We start from the raw sequence: 26882 nt of genomic DNA, 5'->3' as shown, positions 1-26882 counted from the left end.
CCTCTACTGCAACAACACTCTTGATCCGTTGTTAGGCAAAGGCGCCCTGAACAGCACGAACGGTCTCTCTCTGTTGTCGGTACCAGGATAGAACGATGAACTGAAAGCAAGCTGGTTGTCGGTGAAGTAAAGATAGCCATCGCTTCCAACGGACACTAAAATACGTCAGTTCTCATCCAGATATCACCAGCGCAATGTGATGGAGACTTACTGGTATCAACCCAACTAATCCTCGGGTCCCTCACAAACAACGTCATAGACGCATTCTTCGGGTTATGGAACCCAATCTCATTCTGTTCCATATTGCCCGCATAGATGAATCCATTAGTATCCGTCTCAAACCCATCGCTCACACCCCTCTCACCCCGGTTATTCACCGCACCCAGCGCCAGTAGCTCAGACGCCTGACTGCGGTCCCGCAGACGCTCGGTGGGGATACTGTAAAGAGTGCGACCACCCACAGGGCCAAAGTACAGGTGCTCTCCATCAGCAGATAACGCGATACCGTCGCTTCCCAGCGGAACAGTGGTAAGCGGCAGACCAGGACCAGGGATGTAGTATTTCGGTTCGCCCCAAACGTATGGCACGAATCCACGCTCCGCTCTGGACTCTTGTGCGCCGTCGAGGTGGCGCCAGCTTTCGCCTGTGCCTAGGTCTACGATGACGATTCCATTGCGGCCCTCGGATGAGGAGTCCGTGATGTAAGCGACTCCCTTCCCGGACTCGGTCACGTGAGGACGTAGGTCGAAGCGCACGTCGTTGAGGTACGAGTCTGGGTATGCGACTGTGGAAGGGAAGACGATGGTTTGGATCACCGTATCGGATTCAATGTCTACGCCAACGAGCTTAGGGCCGCCCGTGGATGCCAGAACGAGGGTGCCTTCTTCGGTTAATGCGCGGCCTGTGTCTAGGATCCAGAGTCGGTCGAGGGGGTCGAGGACGACGCTTTGAACGCCGATGAGGTAGTTTTGGTAGTTTGCGCCTGTTGGTGGGGTCGTGGTGTAGTTGATGGCACCGTTCGGTGGGTTGTTGATTTCTACGCTTGGATACGGTGTTTCGGTGCCGTTGGCCGTGAGCTCTGCTACGGCATGTCTGTTGTTGGTGCCTGTGTTGGTGTTGTTGGGATCGAGACCTGCTGGGTAGTTTGAGAATTTTCGGCCGCCCTTCGAGACGGTGATACCTGGGACTGATGTTAGTCGTTGTGCATTCGTGAGTCTGGTACGGCGTGTTGGTACCGGTAGGCCATTGATCGTTGTAGAGATGGACAATCTCAAGAGGTGGGCCGGCAACACCGGGGTCAGAACGAATGCGCTGTGCGCTGGACAGCGCAGGAAGCAGAGCGCTCAGTGTTAACACAGAAAGAGGCAGCATGTTGGACGCGACGGTAATCTGATGGCGGGTATCAAAAAGGCGGCATGATGCTTGACATGGTGGTTTATATAGCTTCGAGCAAGCAAGCGCGAACTTTACATGTAAACATTACCTCACAGGTACCTGACGTGAGTCTTGCGGCTCGGCATTCTTAGTCTTCAACGTCATGAACATGTCAGGTACCAGGATAAAATTGAGGAGCTATTGACCTCGGGACGATCTGATGTAAATTGAGGCTGCACGTAGGGAAGCTACCCGCTTGTGGCAAAGTTTGTCGGCGGCTCACCCCGCTTTTGCTGGGTGCAGTTGTGATGCGACGCCATTGGCGCTATGTAATGCACGTTGCAGATGGTAACAGTTCCGGCTGATCTGATATGATTTCTTACGGATGTACGTTTACTACTTTTTCTCCCAACGTTTTCTAACCAACCCAGTCTTTGATGACTTCTTTCAGAGAAGCATTGTCGCCTGTCTGACTCCAAGTATGCGAGTGCTCACCGTCTTCTGCTTCCGATGTTGCATCAACCGCCAGCACAGTTACCTCTAGCTCCCCGCCATTGAAGTCGACTCTGATGTCCCTTGTGGACTTGGTCCCTTTCTTAGTTTCCTTGTTTTGACGAATCGAGAGCCGTGGATTCTGAGTTCTCGTTTGCGCGCGCGAGCCATACTCACTCTTCAAAAGTCTATGCGCAATATGTAAGGACAGGATCCAGTCCAAATATGACTTCAATTCCTCGACAGTAGCAAACTTGTGTTGCTGGAACAAGCCAAGATCGGAACTCAGAGTGGACGGAAGGGTCAGCTTGTGCTCTGTGCCAAACGTCGGTTGGCCGATGATCGTGCGTGTAACGATGACCAGACTCTCTGGCTGTGTGCCATTCGGGGTGGGTATGGTCAAAGTCGCTTTTCCGTCAAACGGCTTCATGAAAATTTCAAGCAGCTGATCGGTTGCAGACATGCCCTTCTTCGGCGTCGTCTTCAAATTTTCCGAAAGGCTCGCCCAAGACGTCTCACGCGTAGTGTCCAGGCTCGCCTCAAGGCCTGCGTTGTTCAGTGTTTTGGCGACGAGACCAAGATAGACGTAAAGCGAGTCGACACCTGCGATGTGATTCGATACCGCAAGAAGCGTACGCAGTAAAGGTGGAGGGGGCTTATCCCGCTTTTGGCCTGTCAAGGGAGGTGGAAGCTGCGATCTCCTATAGAGACGCATGCTATGCTCATGGGCTAGGAGCAGTCGAAGCGCCTCGGCGATGTTGCGAGCCAGCCAATCGTACTCATGCCCTTGGTTGCTCGCTATAGGTTCGTCCCGGGGTATGCAATCGATGAGCAGCTTTCGATCTTGCGATGCATTGCCCATGCTAGGCACGTCTATCTGAATGACAGAATCCCGAAATTCGACACCGTAGGCTCGCAGTTGCCGAGTTTCGAGACTCATTTCGTAGTACAGTTCTTCCTCTAGTAATGAATCACGGGCGAGTTGTATAGACTTTTCCAGAGACTGAGCGGAGTTTTCGCCGTCGAGAGAGAGTTGTGATGTGCCTGTCATCTTGCCGTCGACACTGATTCGCACGCGGAATGCCTTCGGTTTGAGCGCGAGACTCGGATCGAGAATGATGCTGCCGTCTTTGTCCATCTGAAGAGGGGCGAAGCCACGCGCTTTGAAATGACCGCTTGCTGTTACATTGTTAGCTTGAGGAAAGCGACGCGACGAATGAGCAGTCTTTACCTTCGGGAAGTCCATAACGCACGGCAAAGGGCGAATGGCGTACATTCTGGCGCAGTCGCTGAATGGGCCACCCCTTGTCGGAAACGGACACTATCTCATGCCAGTACTTCGTCTCTCGCCGTATCTCCTTCTCCAAGTGCTTTGCGGCCTTCAATATCTCGTCTACCGAAGAGTCGAGCGCCCCCATGCGTGCTCCCTGAGCAGCTATTTCTTGTTTGGACGCGAGATCTTGGAGTCGTTGGACCTCGTCTGGCTTGCGAGTGCGATGTTCGTGGTTCTCCTTGCTCATGCCGAAAGAGCCGAGTGGTATGCCCTGGTTCAGGCCTTGTTCCCGAAACGTCGGACTGAAGAAGTTGAGGGCGCGTTTGTTTGGGTCTTGGGAGAGGATGAGGGAGACGAGATCGAGCGCGTTGGTAGCAGCGAATTTAGCCCATCTGTCTTTGGTCAGTATGAACCCCCATACAACGCGTTCGCGTTCACACGTACTCCAGATGACTATACATCTCCTGCCCGGCTTTGAACACCTTCTCTAGCTGCTCCTGCCGGGAAGGCGCTTCTTTCTCCTTCTTCTCCTTATCAGCCCCCTCTGCAGCGTCGTCTGGTACATCTTTGCCCGCGTCAATGTCCTCCTGTAGCGACTGTTCGGTGATGTTGCGCAGATGCCCGCGTTCACTCGCTAGCTGCTCGATCTTGAACAGCAGGTCATCCTGCGTCAGCTCCTCCTTCTTTGGGGCCGGCCATGGGCGCAGGGCCACGTTGTTCAACGATGAGTCCATTTTGATTGCGACTCTGGAGGCAGCCGGGTAGCTTGGGCGAAGCTGGCTGGGTTCCTGTGGTTTGTCCGACACGGTGGGCCCTTGCATAAAAGCCGTCCCCCAGTAGCGGCCGTTGCAGATCGCCGCTTATCGATTGCGGCTTCACCCATGCAACCCACGAATGGCACACGTTGCACGCGCAATCGTGGATCAAAAGCAAGGTAGCTGTAGCTTTGGAGAGGGGGAACAAGCAGCTTACAGGTGTTAGTGTACCGTCGCGCGGGGATGTCACCGGGTCACATGTGCATGGCCCCTTCCCTCTCCAGCCACTAACGGCGGTCTCCGATAAGCTTGGACAGACAGCTTAGGTTACAGTGACAACTCAGTCACAGTGTCCTTCACTTCTCCTCGTTCCTCTTTCACCGATTGAGACTTTGCAAGATGACTACCAGATACCGCGTAGAATGTAAGTCTTAGCCACGGCTACAATCCCCAAAGGTCGACTCAGAGACAAGAACGCTGACTTGATGGTTTCCCGTGTGACAGATGCCCTCAAGGTGTGTACAAGTCACAGTGACAACCATCTACTTTCAGATGACTAACATATCCCAAAAGACCCACAGGAGAGACCAGCTCGTAAGTATCCTATAATGCCCAACCGGAAAGCCTAGCTAATGTACGATACAGATAGAGTGGATCAAGGTAACGCTCTTTCAGCTTGCAAGCCAATGCGAGCAACATACTTATACTACCTTAGGGTCTCCTAGCCGTTCCTTTCGTCCTACATTCCCATCCAACAGCAGTATTCGAGCCCAGCGATGAGTCAGTCGAGCACCAAGCCAACATCGCTCAACGGCGGTATGCCGAGATCCTACGCGACGTTGAAGAGATCATCAACGACCACAGTATGTCATGAAGCTATTAAAGCCGCGCGAGTCCGGGTAGTCTACGGTGAAATCGCAGGGCTAACGCAACTTAGTCCAACACCAGAAAGACGGCAAACCCGACAGATCAAAGTTGAAGCTTCTCGTTCCAACAGTAGCGAACTTCTTCACGTCCTTAGCATTGCATGACGCTTTTATCTGGCAAGATCAGCGGCGCTTCATCAGCCACCGACGTTTCGTCCCCCCTTCTTTCAACGATGTGCGTCTAGTTCTCAACACAGCCCAAGTAATGAGTCTCATCCGCAACGGTCCACTCGAACTTGTGACGTTTGACGGAGATGTCACCTTGTATGACGACGGCAAAGACTTGACAGAAGACAACCCCATCATTCCCAAGATTCTGCAGCTCATGCGTCGTGGATCAAAGATTGGCATTGTCACAGCCGCAGGGTACACAGAGGCGAAGCCATACTATGGCAGACTTTACGGGCTTCTAGACGCCATCCAGGCATCCGATCTGCCCCTAGAGGCTCGACAGAATTTGATCATCATGGGCGGTGAAAGTAACTTCTGTTTCAAGTTCGACGAGAACAGTCCAGTTCTACTGCGCCTGATTCCCCGAGAAGAATGGCTGCTTAAGGAGATGCTTTCGTGGACTGAGTCGGACATTAAGGACCTGCTTGACTTGGCGGAAGTTTCTCTACGGGACACGGTCAAAAACTTCCGTATGGAGGCAAATGTCGTCCGGAAAGAACGAGCGGTGGGTATTGTACCAAAGGACGGGCACAAATTCTGCCGAGAGACACTGGAAGAGACCGTTCTGATCGTGCAGAAGATACTCGTAGGTTTGAGACCATGTGCAATGCTTGCAATGCTGACGTGGCTAGGAAATATCCGAGGTCGGCCAGCGTCTCCCCTTTTGCGCGTTCAACGGCGGAAACGACGTATTCGTCGACATCGGAGATAAGTCCTGGGGTGTCCTTGCCTGTCAGCGGATCTTTGGCGGGATTGAGGGCAGCAAAACATTGCACGTTGGCGACCAGTTCTTGAGTGCTGGGGCGAACGACTTCAAGGCTCGGTTGGCATGTACAACGGCGTGGATCGCGAACCCGCAGGAGACGTGCCAACTGCTCGACGAGATTACCGAATTGGACGAGGTGCATCAGCGAAAGACAAGATAAGAGCGGCCCGGATCAGGTTGTGCATAGCGATGACATCAGGGTGCTTCGGAAGCTACGGCAATAGGGGTCGTCCATGTGGCGGATAAACTTTGGAGGGGTACACGGCTGCAGTGCGTGTTTGAAGCACGTCGCAGCGAGAGCGATATGGGTCTAGATAACCGTTGAAGATCACAGAAAGGGTCTCAATCAAATCGATATGCGGAGGCAGATGGCGACATGCGATGCGCGTCCGGCACGGCTCTGCTGCATTATGCCTTGACGCTGACTCGGGTGGCTGACCCACTGCATTCTCTGGTACAATTGTCGCGCTAGAAGCTCGAAGGTGACGCGCTGCAGGCACGCATTCATGCAGCGCTGCACGACGGTTGCTGACGCGCGCGTGTTTGGCTCACGTCTTATTCTTTTTGTCCCTGGGGTAGCAGGCAGGGCGTGTCCCTGGGGAAGGTCGAGGCTGGCGCGCCGTATCCGCAGCGCCTCTGGGTGGTGCAGGGCGCTGATCCCTGCTAACCGTCGTGTAATCCCTGGCCCGTACTCCGCTTCACGAAAGCACCTCCTGAGCTTCCACCCGCCTGCGGCTTCTGCGAGACTCTCTCATCTGCTGCCGCGTCGCTCCCAGCCTTCAATTGCCTCCACTCCACCGCACCTTGGGTTTATTGATCGCCCACCGCAATTTACCACACGAGTCTCCCACCACGACACTGCAATGGGCTCCAACAAGTTCTCCTTCAAGCCACTGACGCTTTCGCCCATCAACTTCTCTCTGACCGAGGGCACGTCGATACCCGCGCCGCTCGACAGCCCGCCCGAGTCACCTCGCCCGCCCACGCCTGGAAAGGGCCCACTGTCATCGCATCCCACCCCAAAGTCGCCTGGCTCCCCGCCGCAGACAGAGTCGCCGCCGCCAGGCAAAGCGTCAGAGGACTCGGCTGATGGCCACCTCCAGCAGAGCCGCACCAGCGATGCGACCAGCGCCATGTCCCCCACGAGCCCTTCGAGCAAGCGGCCTGCATCCGTCCGCAAGTTCCTCGGCATTCGGACGCTGTCGTCCAACGACAGCTTGAAGTCGGACCAGAGGCCGGGCTCGCCGGCTACAATCAACAGCCAAGCACCCAGTCTCAGCAGGAGGAAGAGCGGCAGCTGGTTCGGCAAGAGGAAGACATTCATCTCCGGATCTGTTCCAGAAGGCACTGTGGATTCCACAACCTACTCGAATGGCCGTACCGTCTCTCAACCTGCCGTACAGGCTGCGCAACCACCCAAGCCCAAGGGCCCACCGCCTCCAGCCCTGCCCGGCCTGAGCTCCTTCGGTGTCAACGAAGACACGCTGAGTCTCGGCGCCGATGACATGTTCAAGAACATAGGAAAGGCAGACACGCCAAAGTCGACACGGTGGTAGACGCCTAAAACACACTTTCAACGGGGGCATGTTGACGATGCATTTCTAACGGGTTTCGAGTTTAATGTCCTTATTGTTTATACCTTTCACGGGCCACAGGTTGGAGTTTTGAAAATTTGTGGCATCATTATTTTGGCTTGCATGTGCACAACGATACCCCAGTCGATACAGTATAGCGATGAAGTGGCACGTATGAGTGCGTCCGAGATGAGATCTTGTGGCGACTGGGGAGGACGACGGGGTTGGCAGCCTTCCTTTACTCTGGCTTTACATATCACTACCTGCTAGCGTTCTCTTCGACAGTGCGTCTTTGGCCATGGCATCTCTCGCCGCCGGTCGCTATAAATAAACACTCTTACCTTAGTACCGCCTCCACCTGCCTCGTATTCGAGATAATCAGACGTCAACAATGCAAGATACGTACCCCACGTGGCGCGGACCAGGCGCGTTGCTGCGGTGGGCTAGCGCGAAACCCTGATCACAACAAACATTGCATAGGCGGGTACGGGTGCGTCAACACCAGCCCTACCCCCCTCGGCCTCCCGCCTTGCTGACCCGCGACGTCGCGAACAGACGACAATCGCTGCATAATTGACACAACATACACATACTATGGCCGACCCGGGTATGTTCTCGGTGCGCCGTCAGGTCAGTCTAGTGTGCGACCCCCTCTCGTCGCATCTCCTAACCACGCGCGCAGACTCTAGGACCAGTAAACAACAACTCTTCTGCGATTCCCATGCCCGCTTCCGCCATGAAGCGCTCGAGCTCCATCAACAACATGAACCAACCCCAATTCCCTCCGAACCACGCCCGGTCGAAGAGTGGGAGTAGAATGTCCCTCGCGCCCGGTCGCCCGAGCCAGCCGCTCTTCCCACGCTCATCCTCTGGAACAGACCTTGCGCAAGGCTTCCAGTCCGTACATCGCAATTCAACTAGCAACTTCGGCGCAAGCAGTGCGCGCAAGAGTTTTGCGCCCGGCGCCTCCATATTCCAGACCCCCGCTCCCCCTTCAGGGCCAAACTTTGAGCAGAGCGCACAACGGCGGAGCAGCGTGTTCAAATCGCGAGCCTCGCATGTAACTGGACAATCTGGTGTAAAACAATCCTTCTTCCAACAGGCGCCTATGCCATCCGTCCCCCCGACGGACCCGCGCCGACTCAAAGATGCGAGCACCCGTCAGCACATGGCTCAGGAGCTGCTTGAATTCCTGACCCAAAACAACTTCGAGATGGAGTCGAAACATGTGCTCTCAGCAAAAGCCATGACTTCGCCAACGCAGAAAGACTTCAACTGCATGTTCCAATGGCTCTACAACCGAATCGATCCCAGTTATCGCTTCCAGAAGTCCATCGATCAGGAGGTGCCCGTCCTACTGAAGCAGATGCGCTACCCGTTTGAGAAGTCGATCATGAAGTCCCAGATCGCGGCTGTTGGTGGAAACAACTGGTACACATTCTTGGGTCTTCTGCACTGGATGATGCAATTGGCACGCCTGATGCAGGCTTATGAGGCCGGTACATACGACGACGCTTGCTTTGAGGCTGGCTTCGACGTCTCTGGAGACCGCATCATCTTTGACTTCTTGTCAGACGCCTACAGCACTTGGCTTTCCGCAGAAGACGACGATGACGATGAAGAAGCACAGAAGAAGCACATGGAGCCTCATATCCGGACAATGGCCGCCAAGTTCGACGCCGCCAATGCCCAGCATCACGAGCAGGTCTCCCTCCTTGAGGCCGAGCACAAATACCTACAGGATCAGATCGAAGAACTAGGAAAGTCCGGCCCCCGGATCCAAAAGCTGGAGGAGCAGATCCGCATCCTCGAAGAAGATCGTGTCAAGTTTGAGAACTACAACAACTCCATGGACGCTAAGGTCAAGAAGTACAGTGACCGCTGCTCATTCCTAGAGAAGTCCATTGAAGAGATTGAGGCTGAACTTGAGGCCTCAGAGAAGGAGCAGCAAGAGCTCCAAGCTATCATTGACGGTCGAGGCATGACCATTGCGGATATCGACCGTATGGCAAATGAAAGAGACCGCCTTGATACTTCTCTCCAAGCAACGACAGTCCGCTTGGAGGAGTCCAAGAAGCGGGTTGCAGAGAAGGAAATCGCTGCATCTCGCAAATTGGATGAACTCGAACAAACAATCGAGCGGTACAACAATCTGGGCTACCAGATCGGCGTCATCCCTTCTACGGCCGTCAACGCCAAGGGGCAAGACTATGAACTTGTCCTCACTATCACAGATGGCCCCAACTTCTCAGGGTCACAAATGGGTGGCTCGTCACAAGACGCATCAGACCGTCTTCTGCACGACGCAGGCACAGGGTACTCGCCAGCACATCTCCTCAACCTGGACCTCCGTGGTACAGTCAAAGCCAACATAATTGCACTCCGCAAAGAGATTGCCGAACGACGCAACCAAGCCCTAGAAGCCGACATGAACAACCACGATCTCCTCGACAAGATCAAAGAAGCCATGGACGACAAGCAAGCCGAAGTCGAAGCTCTCGGTCACCGCGTAGCTCAAGCAGAAGAAGAGCTAGAAAAGCTCCGCGAAATAACAAACACGCAAAAGAGCCAATCTGACGCACAGATTGAGCGCATGGAGAAAGAACTGGGCCGCATGCGTAGCGGTCTGGGAGAAAGCGTCCAACTCATGGTACAACGAGAGATGGCCGTCAACATCGAGTAAGTCCTTGACCCTTTCCCCTCATTCGACTTTCTATGACAGCAAGCTAATTGTCTACTTCAGGTACGAACAACTCCAACTCCGCGCCAACGCCCTCCGCGAAGAACTCCACACAGAAATCGAGCGCATGCTCGACGACATTGTGCGCTTCAAACTCCACGTACAGAAGAGTTTGGAGGAGTACGAGCAGTTCATCGCCGACGAGGTCGAGCGTAGCTGCGAAGAGCAGGATATGCTCGCCGAGGGCGAAGATGAGGACATGGTCGAGGAGGCGTAAAGCACGTCACTGAAACCGTGACTGATATGAGCGACGGGTTAACGAGTTGGCTATGAGCTTATGATGGAGTTTCTGGTGCTGGATACCACGCTGATGCTGTTGACTGGGAGTTTGCAAAGGGACCTTTTTTGGGAGGGTTGTTTTTACGGATACCTTTCTGAGATACCTCTTGGCTTTTTGTTTAGCTTATTCGATGGGTCGTTGTTTACGATTATATATGTATATCTGACTACCTTTGCATATCTTCATCTTCGTACAACAGATGGGTCTACATTCCCACATCATTACCCCAACGCGGATCACCCCGATCTCTCACTATATCTATCCACTAACCCCCAATCAACCCCCTCCCACTCGTCATCATCATATTACTCAACAGCTCCACCTGACTCTTCAGCGCCGCCATCTCCGTAGTCTTATCCTTGATCTCCTTTGCCCGCTCCGCTAACTCAGTAGTCTTCTCCTTGACCTGCTTCGTCCGTTCCGTCAACATGCGTCTTAGTTCTGCATTCTCCCGCCTCAACTGGTCGACTTCTATATCGACGGCCTCGGGAGGATTCGGTGGCGGCGGTCCGCGACTGTCCAGTAAGGGGTCGATGCGTGAATCTTTTCGGACGAGTGGGAAGGGCGCGGGCGGTTTGAGGGTGTGAGAGGTGGGGTGTTGGTATGTGTTCTGTGGGTGTGGAGCGGGTCTTTGAGTCGGATGGTTTGTGCTGGTGTCAGCGCTGAGTTGTGCGGTGTCGTGGATGTCGACTTCGGCATCGGCTTCGGCCTCATCGTCTGAGCTGTTGAGGCCGTCGCCGACTTGTTGGCCTGCTGCCTTCCGGGCTCTCTTGATCTGCGCTCGTATGTTGTAAACGTCACGCTTAAAGATGTGTATACCCGGTAGTCTTGCTTGTAGCACTTCGACTGTTCTTCCAACCCCTCGGTCGCGTCCCTGGTTGGGTTCGCCCTTTCGTAGCATTTCTTGTTCAACGATTCTCCACACGAGACCTCCACGCTCGAGGCTGTGTTGTGGCTTCTTCGGTGCCTGTGTAGATGCGCTGGGTATGTCTTCGTCGCCGTCGGCTTCCGCATCCACGTCTTCGAGGGTTTCCTGATTTTGCGTCAGGCTCGACTTGGCGAGTTCCTCCTTCGCTGTGACGCCTCCCACCCCGATGCGCCCTCCTACTACGCCCCACGTTCTCTTGCGTTGTACAGCCCATCCAGCACTCTCGCGCCCAGGGTGGTTGTGTTGTGGTTCGCCGACGCGCAATAGCCACGTGCCGTCGTCCTGTTTCTTGCCCTCGATCCACATCTTGCATCCTGTCTTATAGCTGACCCTGTTCTTCCTGACCCTCGTCTCGGCCGTAAGTTTGTGGGTATTCTTCGGCTGGCCATAGCAGACGCAGGCGAGTTTGATGCGCGACCTGTTCTTAGCCGTCGTATTGATAGATAGCGCATACCCGTTTTCCGCGGCGTGCGACTGCGCGTAATCGTGGAGGGATTGCCACGAAGGGTGTATCGAGTTGGAAGGCGGGAGCATAGCGAACTGACGGTCGGACGCGTCATTGTCTAGGGGTGCTTGTGCCGAATTGTGCTGGATGCCAATGTAAGATGCTTCGGACGTAGGGCTGTGGATCCTGTAGTCGTGATGTTGGCCGGCTAAGCCATGCTGAAAGCTCTCGCGCTTTCCAGACGTGTCGTCTGGGGAGTAGCTGTGATCGTGCTGTTGCCCGTGGTCGTTCATGCTGGCAGCATGTTGGGGGTTGCCGGTCGTGGGCTCGCAATAGGCTGCCATGTTGCTGTGGCGGGCTGCGACATGATGATGCGACGCGGCATAGGCATCGTAAGGTGGCTGTTGGTTCGCGATGGCGTTACCGTGATTGTACGTGGGGACTTGGTCGAAGTTGTGATGGCGGGCGAAGGTGGCTGCCATGGTTGGTTTGATATGGAGCGCTCTTGCCATGTTCCGGATTACTTCAGCCACGGCCGTTTGTCGCTGTTGGAGAGATCCGTCAGGTCTGCGCACATGGCGATTATCTCGAGAATATGAGCTATGCGACTTTGGTCAATGCTGCCATATTTGGGTGGAGAGGTCCCAGGCTCAGACATATTCGTCGCTGGTACGTCGCTCTCTGCGCTTCAGCCGATTGGCTGCCCGGAACTCGAGCATCAATGTTGCCCTCACAACCAAGCAAAGCAAAACGCGTCAGAACACCAATCTACTATGGGTTCGACTACACCAGGTGAGATATGCAACAAACACGTCAAATTTTCATTTCGCCAGCTCCGATGCAGACTAAAGTAGTTCTACTCTCTCAAGGTGACATCCACCCACATGTCCTTGATCTCCCATAGCCCAAGCGAGTTGAACGTCTTCCATGGTTCCAGTGGGTTGGTCAACGACAGATCAAAGTGCCTCAACAATTCAAAGATGCACTTGTGTATCTCAATCAACGCGATGTTGCGTCCCAGGCAGAGCCACCGACCGTACCCAAATATCATATCGTTGGTTTTTGTCATTCTGGTTAGACGGTCTTTCGCATCCTCGTCGCTTATATCAATCAGCCAGCGTTCAGGACGGAAGGTACCACAGTCCTCGCCGTAGAGAGCGCGGTTGTTGCGGTGCATCGTCCAGGCTGAGTAGCCGACCAAGGTGCCGCCGGGGATGTGATACTCCCTATTGTCGATGGTCACGACATCTCCTTCATCCGGAGTGACTCTTGAAAAGATGTTGGCGACTGGCGGATGTATCTGCAGGGTGTACTGTTAGCGCATACTGGCTCAAAGATCCATGTTCTTTCCAGAAAGGACAATACTTACTCGCATTCCTTCACGGACGACAGCGCCCAGATATGGCAGGCGGCGCACTTCTGCATCTGAGATGATGCCAGGAGATGCGGGAGCCGTGCCGCTTCTGACGGCTTCATCTATCTCGGATTGCAGCTTTGCATACACGCGCGGGTGGCTCATGACATAAAGCAAAATGGTCCGAATGGCAGCAGCTGTAGTGTCAGATCCAGCGAGAATCTGCTCGAAGACTTCTTGGACTAAGCATGATGGGTCAGTCGACGCCCAGCATCGTGTATTACAACACTCGTGTCACTTACAAAGATCGTTGCCCGAGAGACCATGGCGGACGAATGATGCGAACATATCAGACTTGTCTTCAGTTGACTTCAACATCCTGGAGTCGACTATCTTTCGTGCTTGAGCCATCATGTTACCGAACCCACTGGCATCCTTCTCCGATGGACTGATAGCGGGGCCGATGATGGGCGTATCTCTGAGCCAGGCTATACCAATCGCGAAAGCCGTGTTTCCAATCTTGAGACCCTCTTCACTCGATTTCAGGTAGTCTTTGAGGTCTTTGTCGGCATTCAAGTCACCGAATGCTTCTCCCAGTCCTACATGACTGATTACGTCCAATGTAAAGAAGGGGATCTTCTGAGCTAGATCCATGGCCTGGGATGGTTTCGTTGACGCTTTTGGGGCCGCATACTTGCGCACCAATTTCACAAGTTCTTTCACATGGATGTCTATTGAAGGCTCTAGTGTTGGATTCTCTTTACCAGAGTACTGCAATACGTTAGTAAGTGCAGATCGGTCACGCAGCTGCTCAAATTTCCGCTAGAGGTGCGCAACCTCATCATCCAGATTGTGTATCCACGTACCCCGGCTGTCATCTTCTTCCGTCTGGCATCATGGCTATCGTTGTCGCAATCTGTAAAGACATTGTCTTTCCCCGTCTCAAACCGAGCACTATGGTAGTACCATGATGATCGCTTATACGGTGAGCGCACGGCATTGATCCGTGCCCAGTATTCTGGGTCTGATGTTATGAGGTGGTTCGGTGCGATCCTGGCAATCGGCCCTTATGAGGAGTATCAGTATAAGGCCACCAGATCGCGTAGCACTTTTGCCTTCCTGACACGTACCGTACTTCTCGCAAACCTCGCCGTAGTACCTAGGAGATTGGCCACCGATGACAGCTCTGGAATGCCACAGCCAAGAGAATCCCGTTGTCCTGGGTCCGGCGAAATGTCTCAGACGCAAGTACTGTCGTATGCGGCCGATAGCGAAGAACGCCACAGCGACGAATGCGATGGCGTACAGGCGCTGTGAGACGCTGTCAAGCAATGACTCGGGCGGAACAGACTCCATGGCTTGCCTGAAGTGATGTCAGAGCGCAAGGATTTGAAGTTGCAAATGATGAATGGGAGTTCTTCCCATCAGTGGGGCAACCCTTCCTGAAAGCGCGGGCGCCGTTGTGCGCTACAGAAACTAGCGGAGAGCGTTGCTGCAAGCTCCTATTGAACCATTGTTACTGGCTCTGATCGGTCAAGCACCAATTTGGAGGATTGGAGAAGATGCGGAGCTCGCAGCTGCATGGTGACCAAGCCATGTGTTGTCCATACCTTCCTCGGTGCGCCCCACCAACGAGCAACGTTTGACGGAAGTCATGGCGACATCTGGAACCAAGTCCAATCCCTCACAGAGGATAGCGGGAACCGGAGTGGTTTGCAAGCGCCACGGCACGTCAAGACTGCTTGCGCTAGCGTCGTGTTGTTGATTGTCAAGGTTCCCTAGCTGAGCGATTGAGGCACGCAACAAGCTGATAGGGCAAGTTAGTACAGCAGCAATGCAGCGTCAAGTGACTCAAGTATCATCTTACACGAAGCAGTAACCGACTCTTTATGTTTTCGCAATCAAATCTCGTCCGATCGCGAAACCTACTCCAGCGAATCATCCGGTGGAGAACAATCCGGTCGAAAACAGGCTACGATGCGTCGTGTCGAGCCTGCAGGAAGCTCCCGCGATCTCGGTCCACAACCACGTTTTTGCCCTTGTATGCACGTTGGTGTGAAGCACTTCGGACCTCAGCGCCAGTTCGTTCTAGCCCTGTGGAGAGGCGCGCCTTGATCATGTTACCGTCTGGGCAGGGTCTTCGTAACGGCACCTACCGTTATTAATCATCTCTCCCTTCTGGTAGGGTCTATCTTTGAATTTTTCCGTACCTTTTCCGCATCTGAAGTCATTCGAGACCCATCAAACGACGTCATAGTGGTTTTTGTATACTCGCTTATCTACTTGCCCCATTTCTTTCCGTGCCGTTGCTGTACGATTGAGGCACAGTCGCGGCTATTGTCACTGGCCTTGATAGCCGCGCTAACAGTCGCTCGAAGAACACTTGAGACTTACAAAACTTGTGGCGGCCAGTTTTCCATTAGCCAAGTTGTTCAGCTTACAGAGTGAAACAGAATCTCTACGATGGCAACTCTTGGAAAAGGAAAAGAGAAGGCAATTGGGGGCGAGTCAGCAACTGCACCATCAGATAATCCAATTGCTGGAGATGGCTCCGCGAACGTTGCACCACCATATCCTGGAACTGCATCACCATTAAAGGATAACACTGTATCATCTGACGCACCAGAAGAGGCGACCACCTCACCAGATCCAGCGGAAGCATCTGCTGGTCAAGCAATTCTAACAGGGCTTCCCTCAGAAACAGTGGAAGGTCCTGCACCAACAGCGGAAGTTGTCAATCCACTTGTGTTAGTTGTAAGTATTCCAATATTTCCTTCACAGAATTTGATCATTCAGACATGATGCGCCGCGGAACAAACGTCGCGACCCATTATTTCTCAGGAAGCTTCTGACATCAGCAGGATAGTACAGACGCCGACTCGGCTCTAGGCGACGATGATGCTGCAAGCGACACAACTTCCATCGCTTCAACCATACATAAAGGTCGTTTCGAAAACGGCCGCCGTTACCACAAGTACCGTGAAGGCGACAATGATTACTGGGGTCCCAACGATGAGATCCAGAACGATCAACTCGACATTGCGCATCACATGTTTCTGATCATGCTGAACCAGAAGCTGCATCTGGCGCCTATCAAAGAGCCAAGGAAGGTGTTGGATCTGGGATGCGGAACAGGGATATGGTGTATGGACATGGCTGACGGTATGTCTCTTACCTCCATCTCCTGAATATTATAACTGACTTACTTCCCAGAGTACCCCAGCGCCGAAATCCTCGGCGTAGACCTCTCCCCCATCCAACCGCAATTCACACCTCCCAACTGCAAATTCGAAATTGACGACGTCACTCTCCCATGGACATACACCCAGCCCTTCGACTTCATCAACATCCGCTCCTTGTACGGCTCTATCGGCGACTGGCCAGCACTCTACACACAAGTCTACAACAACCTCGAGCCAGGCGGCTACCTCCACGAAATGGAAATGAGCATCCAGTTCAAATCCGACGATGGCACGTTGACCAAAGAACACGTCTTATCTCAGTGGAGCGATCTCTTCCATGAAGCGTCCGAGCGTTTCGGTAAGTCGTTCTACGAGGTTTGGAATTTGTCGACGTATATCCGTAATGCGGGTTTCAAGGATGTCGAAGAGCGGGTGTACAAGGTCCCTGTCAATGGGTGGCCGGCTGATCCTCATATGAAAGAGTTGGGTAGGTGGAACTTGTTGCACATCACGCAAGGAGCGGAGGGCTGGGGGCTGTATCTGCTGACGAAAGTTATGGGCTGGACGGTCGAAGAGGCCCAGGTTTTCTTTGCTAAGTTCAGATCGGGGGTGAAGGAGAGGAAGGTCCATGCGTACTTTGAGGTTGTGGTAATTCATGCGAGAAAACCCTCATAGGGGCAAGAGACGAGAGCGCCTCTATGAACAGTACTCCTATGCACCATTATCAGACTTGGTTACAGTGCAGTGTAGAGTTCTAGTATAGCAGACTGAAACGATAGCGTCATGATGCGTCGTTGATTAAAGTATTACTTAAAGCCAGGGTATACGCATAGGGAATATCAATCTGAACCAAATACCTCAGCTTCATCTCCGCTCCTTCACAAAGCCTACTTGCGATCAGGAGGTGGAGTGGCTGTGCGGGGTACCTCTCCCGATTTTGGATCGGGAAGATGAGACACACTCGGGAGATCAGCTACCGACGCTGTCTGTTCTTCTTCCTTCTCTTTGTTGTCTTTGATGATGAGTGGCTCTTGAGGTGGAGAAGCAGGCGTGATCCTCCCGCTGTCCCTTGTCTTGGCCTTGGACTGATCGCCAAAGATAGAGTCGGTTTCCTCGTTGATGGAGGAGGCGCTGCTAATACGTCCAGCTTGGCCATCTTCAGCAGCGAGGCGCTCCTTCTCAAGACGGGTTTCGCGACCGCGCTTGTGGCAGTACCAGAATACGAATAGCAATACTAAGTAGAGTCAGCTTGTGGTCTACATGCGATACGAACATTATACGTACCGAAAACTGCCAAACTCATGATGACATTGGTTCCAGTTGCCAGAGCAGGGAACCTGAACTTCAGGAAGTTCACGATGCTCCTCAGCGCCGTCGCAACAGCACCCTGAGCGGATACCAGCGACTTCAGACTCGGTACTTTGGGCACTTGAGGAAGCATAGACCTCTTGCCCTTGGGCTTACTGGAAGCCTGCGCATCGAACCCTGGCTTCTCGGACGACGCAGCCATGAGCTCTGGGCCGAGAGTAGCTGTGAGCTTGGCAGGCAAACTCTTGACCAGGTTCTGCAGGAAAGGCGGTAGGTTGCCGTACATCTTCTTGAGTTGGTTGTCGTAATCTGTAAACAACTTCTCGAGGTCGTTGTAGGCTGTCGGTACCCCGTTTATGAGATCTTTTAGAACCTGCGTGAACTTGTTGAGAAGTTCCTCTGACTCTTTGCTGAAGCTGAAGACGCGGTTGTTCACAGCTGAGAGGTTGAGCTGATCCAAAATATCCGTCAACTCCTTGTCCTCCTTCTGCGCATCGGTGAGCTCGGCAGCCTTGGCGGATTCGGCGGCAGCAAGTAGGTCGTCTGCGAATTGGGTCCTGTCCTTCTCCGTGACCACGATCTTCTTGTCTTTCGAGGCCTTCTCCCCGTCCTTCTTGGCGAACTTGGGCAGCTGGAAGTAGGACATGACACTCTTCTTCCTGCCCAGTCCACCCTCAGCGGCCTTCCCTTTGCCCTTGTCGCTAGCGTCAGCAGTGGTCTCGGGTGGACTCATGGGGAGCGGCACTTTGTCTGCATTGTCCATGAGGGCTGTTTGCGCATCCCTGCCGACCTTCTTCTCGCCATTGTCGTCGACTATTTCGGTACGCTGAGGGAGAGGTGGGGGCGTGCCTTCGGGCTCCGCGGCGATGGCGGCAAGTCGCTCAAGGAATCGCTGGTCTTCGGCGTCAAGGACAGGCTCGCTTCCTACTTCTTCGCTGGCGTTGGCGACAGTTGGTGCTGGTGGAGAGGGGACGGGGCCGCTAGGGCCAGCAGCGGGTTCTTCGATCTTTGGGACGGCAGCATCCTCGACTTTGGGTACGGCGGATTCCGAGACTTTGGGAGGGTCTTCGATGGGAGGGGCGCCGGGTTTCTGTTTTGACTGAGGGAACAGCTGCTTTGACTGGCGGCGCACTTTCTCCAGATAGGATGCCATGTTGGATATGCGCGTCTGCCTTGGGTGTTGGTGGCAGGTACGGATGTGGTGAGAGACGCGGTAGGGGATTGGGCGTTTGTAGGATATATGTCGCACTCTAGATTTGACGTGGAACGCACGGGGGCGATCTTCAGGCTCGGCGGTGCTCGCTATGTCGTCGTCGGCGCTGTAGAAGCCCTGATTTGATGTCCCGCGTTTACACGCGCTACGTCATGGGCAGGGGTGTCGATCTAGAGCTCGCGCCACGCCATGAGGGGCGACTAGCGCGACTCCTGACTTCTCACACGTCGACCCGTCAAACCTCGCCCCGACAGCACGAGATTGGAAAGATTCTGGAACACGTCAATTACTGGTTGGATATGGATACAAACTCTCGGCAGCCTTCTTCACAGCTTCGGTCGCTGATATCTCAATATCCTCTCCAAAATCAGCGTTTGGCGAATCCGCCACTGCAAACAATGGCCATGCATGCCCAAGCATTGCACTCAAAGAGGTTCATCTAGACTTGGAAGACGTCGACCGCTCACAAATGATAGATCAATATCTCTTGGACCGTTCGGATTATGTAATAACAGCCTCGATCGTGCATCTAATCTACGTCAGAACTACACACACCTTCTGACTTACACTACTACGTAGTGGCAGTTCCTCTTAGTCGGGATTTGACGGTCAAAAGCTGTTGCTCTCATGTTCCGCCCCAATCAGTGCAGTGGATTACTTGACCTCCGGCCTGCTTTCGGTCCACTGGTTAGTGAGAACGGAAGTAGGCGTTTAAGAACTACAGTACGATGGATGGCACATCATCCATGCGCCGATCATTCCTGGCTTCAAGGTTCCTTCGGAAGACATTTTACTTCCGACCGGTACATAGTTTCGCCTGTTCATGTCAAATTTCCAAATATCAAGAGACCGGCCACCGCAGCATAGCACAGTTCCCAAATCAAGCGATAACGTTGACCACGCACCCTCAATGAGCGATATCGGGTAAACCTCATGGATGTTGTCGCGGTTATTCACATATTTTGGTTTGCCTCCTGATTACTCTCAAGCTGACCAAATCCGAGCATTCAAGGAGAGCACTTCAATGTGTGACATGGACCTACACCTCGTTCATGTCCTAGATATCAGATATGATATCTCAAAGTTGCATTCTCACTACTGCCCCGTTCTCTTACATGTAGGAGACGCAGAAGATTCGCAATCACGTGCTTTCGTCGACCACGTCTACAGCCCGCACTCCTCCCCACCCCACTATATAAGCAGTATATTACTTCATTCCTACATCTTTCCTCCATCATCTTGATCGCCCACAATAACTTTGAAGTAAGTCAATACATTTCTTGTCTGCGCGAATTATCTGATTTGGGCTCACTGAAGCCTCCGGCCGCACACCGTGCGCAATCGGACTACCCACCTTTACCTTTGGCGCCTACACTGGGCTAACGTGTTTGTTCTTCTGCAACCCCGACAGACTACCCCGTGGTGCTTCAGTACACCAAAACGATACAACTCATCAGGCGATCAAACACTGTGTCGCGCTTCACAGTACCGACGCTATACATACTACCGCCGCAACCACCACTGTAGTCCGCAACATGGCTAATGACGCCTTCAACTTCTACGGTAAGTACTGTCGTATTTGTCCTGCCTGCGCATTTTCTAACAAAAAACTATAGGCGACGAGTCAGATGACGCCAAGCCCGTTCAGAACGACTTGAACGACGCAGTCGGCAGTGCTAGTGGTGAGGACGACGACTACATCGAGGACGCTGCTCAAGCAGCTGACGATGTAAGTATATGAATTGATCATTAGGAAACCGCTAACTTTAAATAGTCCGATGACGGCGACTTCAAGCTCGATGGCTATGAGGATCTCGGCATCCCGGAAGACGAGGACGAGGTAGAGGTAGAGGTAGACGACTACGATCCTGAGTACGACGACAACATGACCGGTCAGAAGCGCAAGCGTGTCCGAACCAATAACGCCTCCAAGACCAAGGGTCTTCAGCGGTCCGTCATTGGTGTCCCAACTGGCGACGCTGAAGCTTTCATATTGGATGAAGACAACAGCTTCCTCTACAGCAAGCCTTCGCGCAAGCCCGGTACTTTTGGCCGCCATGACCGTCGCAAGGGCGAGAGTCTTCCAGCTTATCACAAGCGTGTCACTCACGAGTTGGACTCTGACGACGAACTCATGATGACGATGCGTGAGAAGGGCTTCAGTGACCGCCAGATCGCCGACAAACTCGCCAAAGATGGTCGTGTTCGTTACGACCAGAAGTCCATCTCCACGCGTATCATGCGCATCCGCCTTGCTCAGTGTGAGAACGTCGACTTCCTTCTGAAGGAGGGATACAAGGAGTGGGAATACGCTGATGTAAGTTCCTCATCGAGTGACACCCCCTTTATGATTTGACTAATTTGAACTTTTAGGATGAACTTCTGATTCAGTCTTACGCACTTGCCGACATCGAGGTCAACTACGAGTTGGAGCGCATTCGCGCCTGGCGCTTCCGCAAAGTCTCCGATTACATGCGTCGCCTGAACAAGAACGCACTCTTCTCTGCCAAGGCCTGCCGTAACCGTTACAATGAACTTGTCGAAGGCACAGCCCGCATTCCTACCGATATGGACGACGACCCCGACGCCCGCCGTATGGATATGGAAGAGTACCGCATGATGCGTGAGAAGACCCGTATCAAGGAGCAGGCCGACAAGGACGCCCTGGAAGCTGCCGAGGCTAAGATCAAGAACGATGCCAGGGTGCTCAACGCTCAGAAGGCAGAGGAGATCGCAGAGAAGCGCCAAGCCAAAGAGCAAGCAAAGGCTCATCGCGCCATGACCCGTGCAGCCCAAGCCCAGATCCGCCTTGCCCGAGCCAACGCGAATAGGATCTCGAAGACTCAGCGCAATACCCAGATCAAGACCAAGGGCAAAGCCCCTGAAACAAAGAAGAACGAGGACGCCTCTCCGGCCCCAACCAAGACCAAGACCAAGACAGTGGACCCCAACTACACCGATCCGCGTTCTTATCTCTCCTTCCTTGATCTGAAGAAGATATGTGAGAGTCGTGGTATTGATCTTCCGCGCAGGGTGGACAAGGACACCCTGCTGCAGGCTATAGTTGATGCTGATGACGAGTACAACCAGAACGAGCTCAAGAAGATGTGTCGCTCCAAAGGCTTGAATGCCAACACCAGTAAGCTGGTGATGAAACAGTCGCTGGCTTTGGCTTCGGCAAAGGCTTGTGACTCGTACGATGCAGGAGTTGCCGCTGCCAATGGCACTGCCATTGCTACTGTTGAGAACGACGGTGACGATGAGATGGACATGGAGGAGGAGTAGGTGGGGGCGAGGCGACTTCACGGTATTGAACATGGAGGAAGGTGGGACTACAAGTGGTTTGACTAACGTCACGGCGGACTTTGCATGCGGTGCCCGAGCACAGTGGATGGGATGTATCCCTCAGGGTGGGATGAAAAGTGGGAGTTCACGGCTAGATAAAGATACTTATTCTCCAAGCAATGAGATCATCATGGAACGGACTCTTTCGTAAGAATTAGACTATGTGAACATCGTGAAACCTCTACCAGCACTCCCACTTTTGACCACCCATGGCCACCAGCCGATTGAACAACTCGTCTCTCAAAGGAAGCGCCATTATGCGGTATTCGTTAAGCTGCCTGTCAGTGATGATCAATCCATCAGCGACCTCCCGTCCCATAGCCCATCCAACAACCAACTTCGCCTTCCAGCCAAAGCCACCGACCTTCTTCATCTCCATGATTTCTCCAACCGGTAAACTCCAGGACGGGTGCAGATCCTCTCTATCTGCGCTACCAATTTTCTCGATAGTCTTGTCTGTGGAAAAGGCAATAGATGGAATCGTGGACTTGGTAGCGATGTACACATGTCCTTTCTTGCCATCATGTCGGGCTTTGAATTCGACTGGACCGGATGTGAGATCAACTCCCCTGCGTGGTACAGCACCCAGTCTGTTTTTGGCATGGGTCGAGCCGGCGGCAGCTTTGACTTTGTCAGCTGTCATGGTGGTCTCGACGCCGCCCTTGACGGTGCCGCGGAAGAAGTTGAGGATCTTAGTTCCCTTCTTGCCGTGCTTGCTGTCTTTGGCTTGGTCAATATCTTCACCGCCGGTTTCGTGCGCAGTAGTAGGGTCGTGGGCCATGGCTTCATCAAGTTCTTCTTGGGTTGCGTTGAGTGGCCAGTCGGCACCTGTGGCGCGCAGCTCTTCCTCGTTGATATTGACGGGCTTCTCTTCTGGCGCTTGCGCTACGTGAGGCGGCGGTGGCAGTGGGGCTTTGTTCGCTTCGCCGATTCTAAGAAGAGTAACAGTGAGCTGGGCGTTGGTAGGTACACCCTTTAGTAGCGTATTGCGGAGCTCGAGCAGCTTTTGCCAGTTGGGAAACTTCTTGTTAAGCAGCGCCAGTCCTCGCTGTATGACAGGATCACCGAAGAAGCCAAAGCCAGCACCGAAAGTGACACCCTTCATGAACATGTACGATGTTACGAATAGTGACACAAGAACGAGCGGTGCCACTACGACTGCGAGTCGAAGATGAGATCTGTTCTTTGGGAATGGGGGAGTTGGTTCAAGCATACTGTGATCATGTCAGTAATTTCAGGCAAACGCTGATAGACGAGTGCTTACTTCGCGAACCGCTCCCATGTGTCTGTGACATCTGCGATACCGTGCATGATAGGCCTCATTTTCGTCCACATGGCAGTCTCCATGGGAACTTTAGTCTTGTCGTGGTGCTTGCTAGGCTTGGCACCAGCAGCCTGATCCCTTGCATCCGCAGCACCGATGGCGAGCCTAGTAGGATCCGGTACACTGCTGTCAGGAGAGTCTTCATCCGGGGGCTCTCCCTGTGGGTGCTTGCCAGTCGCGCTCGATAGCGCTATCGACGCAAAGCCGTTGACGAAATTCGAGGCCTCTTGCTCAACAGCCTCACCCTTGTGATTTTCAGGTGCTCCGGTAGCACTGTCTGTACTGCCTAGAGTTCCAGACTTCGGCTTCTGTACACCTCCCGTAGAGCTGACAAGAGCGATAGGTGCTGGTGGGAACATGGCACCGCGAGCCGGGGGGTAAACAATGAGCGTAACCAAAGTCACAGTTATCAAGGGCACGATCATGTCGAAGATCCAGGCGGCAAAGTATGCGGAGCAGAACCATGCAGTGCGACGCGTCTCTCTCCATGAGCGGATGCGAACGATGTGCTTGCCAAATCCGATTAGACCGATGCCCTATGCGCGGTTAAATCAATCGCGTTCGCTATTCCCTCTCCAAATGCTTACTATAGTCATATATAAGCGTTCGATATTGGCGCGAAGCTTGTCTGGTGAGAACTCTTCCTCATCCGCGATGTTCATGTCCAAGCCCCCAGGAGGCGCTGTTGGAATCTCTTTGACATGGTACATTTGCTACTCACTGTCAGTACCCGATTGTAGGGTTGCAGTTACACCTTGCTCTCACCTTATTGAAACGTCGGACCAACAGCCACAAGTCCTCGTTACCCAGACCTCCGACGAGCGGCTTCGCGACGAGTTCCTTTGGCTCATTCCATCCAAGGTCCACCACTTCATCTCCGTGAGCTATCTGCGCAGCACCCTTCTCTTCCGGAGGCGCTGACTTAGCAGCCTCTAGAGCTAGCGCATGGCTCTCCGTAGGCGCATTCCGTAGCGTGGTAGACTTCCCCTCATGTTCTGTAGGATCCGTATCCGGTATAGGCAGGAGGTCCTTGTAGACCACACCTCCGGTCGACATGTTGACGTCCAGTACTAGGCGTCAGATGTGCGTAGGTGTGAATGTATCGAGGTCAAAGGGTAAAAGGAGGAGGGTAGCCTTGCAATGTAATGGCCTTCATACGGCAAGAAAGACGCGTAGGGCCGCAATTGCCCTCTACGTCATGTACGCACTAACGAACGGCAAGCCACACGCATCAGTGGCGATCTGCACATGTGAAGCCGCGCGACGCTAAATTGGACTCCTAACTTCAATACCTTTGAGGCTCGTAACCGTGCGCTAAATGTTAGCGATCAAATATTCACGGTGTCTCTGCATGTGGCTCACTATAGGGTCCTGAGTCTTTCCCACAGTCTGGGTGAACGTGTGGAGCTGAAAGAATCTACGGTTTCCAGGACCGCGGAGAGCGATCATGATCGCCAAACCCCACCACATCTGGCCTCCCGTGTTTTCCCTGCTTCGATCCTTTCCAAATCAGGTGCGCCATGCCTTTCCAGGCCCAAGGCATGCCAAAAAGGTGGCTCGCAGCAATTTTGCGATGACTGGAAAGAGAGGTGCCGTGTTGCGCGCCAACACAGGTGTGGGCGTGTGACGTCATCGAACGCTTTGCAGCACGCAATGGAGCAGCACGAGTGGACGCGTAGCAGGAATAGCTTTCGCTTGCTTTACCACATAGCTTGCGTTCGATAGCTCATGCTTTGAAATTGATTCAGGACTTCTTTGTTCAAGGCCAAACGACATCATCCAAGACTGCCACGAGAGAGACGCTGCGCATGACCCGCGATTGGAGAGTGGCTGAAGAAGCGAGGTATATGACTAACGGCCGTGGTAGATGTCTATACCTACGTGAAAGTGAGCATTAACGTTTGGTAGTGGGAAGCGACGCTCATGCGCAAGCTTATCTATCATGATTTCCTCAACATATGTATCAGGCCTTGCTCGTGCGTTACTGTGGTCGAAAGCATGATGCCATCATGCTTCGCTCTCAATTCCTCCTGGCTACTATGCGCGCCAGCCCAGTGTAACTCCGCCAGTCCTTGCTCAAAGATTGGCTTCGAAGGCTTGTTGTATCCACTAGGCCTGAGCTCCAATCTACTCCCCTTGCTTCTGTCCGCGAAGCCATCAGTCTGTCTTCGGTAACCGCGCGAATCGTAAGAGGTATTGACACGAAAAGCGTTGAGAAGAACGGCGAATGCGGGGCAGCAGCCAATGATGACAGCTGGAAAAAGATTAGTGATTGTATGTAATGGTTTCTGTTCCGACATACCAATGGAACACTCCACCATGCCCCAGATAGCGAGCCAAGTGGGATCAAGTGGTTGGCCTGCAGCCTCGGGCTTTGATGCGTTGATCGCAACTTGCGTGACTCGGAGACAGGCGAAGAGTATACAAACGACACCCGTTGCGAAGAGACACAAGATTGATATTTTCTTGCTTCGTGGCATCTGGAGATTCCAGGTGAGCCATGTTGGAAGCGCCATAACTATGAAAGCCGACAGTCAGCAGATAGAACCGAGCTGCACAGATGCTATACGACATACTCATCATATTTGTTGAAGTATCTGCGGCAAAGGAGTAGTACAGGCTGACGAGCTGGGTGTGGTGCGGACCTTCGCCAGTCTAGAGCGGGATGTGGTTAGTAGGCAGTCCAGTATGTATCGTTTGCACAACAAGGACTTACACATCCTCCTGTCCAGAAGCCCGGTATGGTACCGCATGACTGAAAGTAGAAAACGTAATTGCCAGCAAAAGTCTGTCTCCAACGTCAGCCGTCGTCCAAGTGAGTGCTACCAAAGTCTGCACAACAGTGTTATCTTACCACTAAGCAGATTCCAGCTATGCACCACCATACAAAGGTCCAGCGCGGAGATATGCCATTCAATAATCTCCGATAAAGCAGCAGCAAAGATAGTTTGATCGACCACAGCACTGCCCAAAACATGCAGAAGGCAATGAACACCATCTTCGCCATCATCATGCTATCATGCCGCAAGTCTGGATAAGGCGGAATTTCTCGATTCGAGACGGCATATACTCTCTGCATATAGGGAGACAATGCAATGTAGAGAGCGCACATCGTCACATAAATGGCGAAGGCGACAAATACAAAGTAGTCAGAGGCTGTCAGCCTTCTCGGTCGGATGATGTTGAGACCAATCCTCGCAAGGACAACTGAGCTGGTTAAGCCAAGCATAGAGTATGCGACCTTCAGCACTGTTCCCTGAGCGAAACCGTTCGTTTTTGCCGACATCGTTGCTGATATGGTGTGAACCGGAAGTAAACAAAGATAACAAAGATACAATGGAGAGTATCGGTCATCTATTGTCGGAGCAAGCTCCGAGACGTGATAGTTATTCGATATCATTGTCGTGTCAGTGCATGCGAGCATGCGGCGTA

General features: G+C 53.2%; 11 protein-coding genes across 11 annotated transcripts; 5 read left to right on the top strand and 6 right to left on the bottom strand.

The window, feature by feature from the left end:
* Positions 1–3: 3 nt before the first annotated feature.
* On the bottom strand, positions 4–1371 carry J4E78_001726 (uncharacterized protein; the record flags this gene model as incomplete). The annotated part of the gene is made up of 3 exons (XM_049362381.1): positions 4–155; positions 212–1180; positions 1236–1371. 3 exons carry the CDS (start codon positions 1369–1371, stop codon positions 4–6), a joined length of 1257 nt encoding a protein of 418 aa, XP_049224973.1.
* Positions 1372–1792: 421 nt separating this feature from the next.
* Positions 1793–3873, bottom strand: J4E78_001725 (uncharacterized protein; the record flags this gene model as incomplete). Its single annotated transcript, XM_049362380.1, has 3 exons — positions 1793–3045; positions 3098–3531; positions 3584–3873. 3 exons carry the CDS (start codon positions 3871–3873, stop codon positions 1793–1795), a joined length of 1977 nt encoding a protein of 658 aa, XP_049224972.1.
* A 573-nt stretch (positions 3874–4446) lies between these two features.
* Positions 4447–5917, top strand: J4E78_001724 (uncharacterized protein; the record flags this gene model as incomplete). Its single annotated transcript, XM_049362379.1, has 4 exons — positions 4447–4488; positions 4610–4757; positions 4832–5577; positions 5624–5917. The coding sequence occupies 4 exons, from the start codon at positions 4447–4449 to the stop codon at positions 5915–5917; spliced, it is 1230 nt and encodes a 409-aa protein (XP_049224971.1).
* A 703-nt stretch (positions 5918–6620) lies between these two features.
* On the top strand, positions 6621–7313 carry J4E78_001723 (uncharacterized protein; the record flags this gene model as incomplete). Its single annotated transcript, XM_049362378.1, has 1 exon — positions 6621–7313. One exon carries the CDS (start codon positions 6621–6623, stop codon positions 7311–7313), a length of 693 nt encoding a protein of 230 aa, XP_049224970.1.
* A 612-nt stretch (positions 7314–7925) lies between these two features.
* Positions 7926–10288, top strand: J4E78_001722 (uncharacterized protein; the record flags this gene model as incomplete). Its single annotated transcript, XM_049362377.1, has 3 exons — positions 7926–7961; positions 8014–10010; positions 10075–10288. 3 exons carry the CDS (start codon positions 7926–7928, stop codon positions 10286–10288), a joined length of 2247 nt encoding a protein of 748 aa, XP_049224969.1.
* Positions 10289–10616: 328 nt separating this feature from the next.
* Positions 10617–12206, bottom strand: J4E78_001721 (uncharacterized protein; the record flags this gene model as incomplete). Its single annotated transcript, XM_049362376.1, has 1 exon — positions 10617–12206. One exon carries the CDS (start codon positions 12204–12206, stop codon positions 10617–10619), a length of 1590 nt encoding a protein of 529 aa, XP_049224968.1.
* A 374-nt stretch (positions 12207–12580) lies between these two features.
* On the bottom strand, positions 12581–14434 carry J4E78_001720 (uncharacterized protein; the record flags this gene model as incomplete). Its single annotated transcript, XM_049362375.1, has 5 exons — positions 12581–13024; positions 13094–13320; positions 13381–13849; positions 13945–14144; positions 14209–14434. The coding sequence occupies 5 exons, from the start codon at positions 14432–14434 to the stop codon at positions 12581–12583; spliced, it is 1566 nt and encodes a 521-aa protein (XP_049224967.1).
* Positions 14435–15541: 1107 nt separating this feature from the next.
* On the top strand, positions 15542–16935 carry J4E78_001719 (uncharacterized protein; the record flags this gene model as incomplete). Its single annotated transcript, XM_049362374.1, has 3 exons — positions 15542–15832; positions 15940–16240; positions 16292–16935. The coding sequence occupies 3 exons, from the start codon at positions 15542–15544 to the stop codon at positions 16933–16935; spliced, it is 1236 nt and encodes a 411-aa protein (XP_049224966.1).
* A 212-nt stretch (positions 16936–17147) lies between these two features.
* Positions 17148–18721, bottom strand: J4E78_001718 (uncharacterized protein; the record flags this gene model as incomplete). The annotated part of the gene is made up of 2 exons (XM_049362373.1): positions 17148–17494; positions 17545–18721. The coding sequence occupies 2 exons, from the start codon at positions 18719–18721 to the stop codon at positions 17148–17150; spliced, it is 1524 nt and encodes a 507-aa protein (XP_049224965.1).
* Positions 18722–20316: 1595 nt separating this feature from the next.
* J4E78_001717 (uncharacterized protein) lies at positions 20317–22066 on the top strand (the record flags this gene model as incomplete). Its single annotated transcript, XM_049362372.1, has 4 exons — positions 20317–20344; positions 20398–20510; positions 20556–21098; positions 21155–22066. 4 exons carry the CDS (start codon positions 20317–20319, stop codon positions 22064–22066), a joined length of 1596 nt encoding a protein of 531 aa, XP_049224964.1.
* A 241-nt stretch (positions 22067–22307) lies between these two features.
* Positions 22308–24682, bottom strand: J4E78_001716 (uncharacterized protein; the record flags this gene model as incomplete). Its single annotated transcript, XM_049362371.1, has 5 exons — positions 22308–23340; positions 23391–23986; positions 24038–24163; positions 24216–24520; positions 24679–24682. The coding sequence occupies 5 exons, from the start codon at positions 24680–24682 to the stop codon at positions 22308–22310; spliced, it is 2064 nt and encodes a 687-aa protein (XP_049224963.1).
* Between the last annotated feature and the right edge of the window lie 2200 nt (positions 24683–26882).

This window comes from Alternaria triticimaculans (genome assembly GCF_023758025.1).
Source record: "Alternaria triticimaculans strain BMP 0046 chromosome Unknown scaffold_2, whole genome shotgun sequence".
NCBI lineage: Eukaryota > Fungi > Ascomycota > Dothideomycetes > Pleosporales > Pleosporaceae > Alternaria > Alternaria triticimaculans.
The sequence above is the reverse complement of the archived record's forward strand: the minus strand, read 5'-3'. Positions and strand labels throughout refer to the sequence as shown.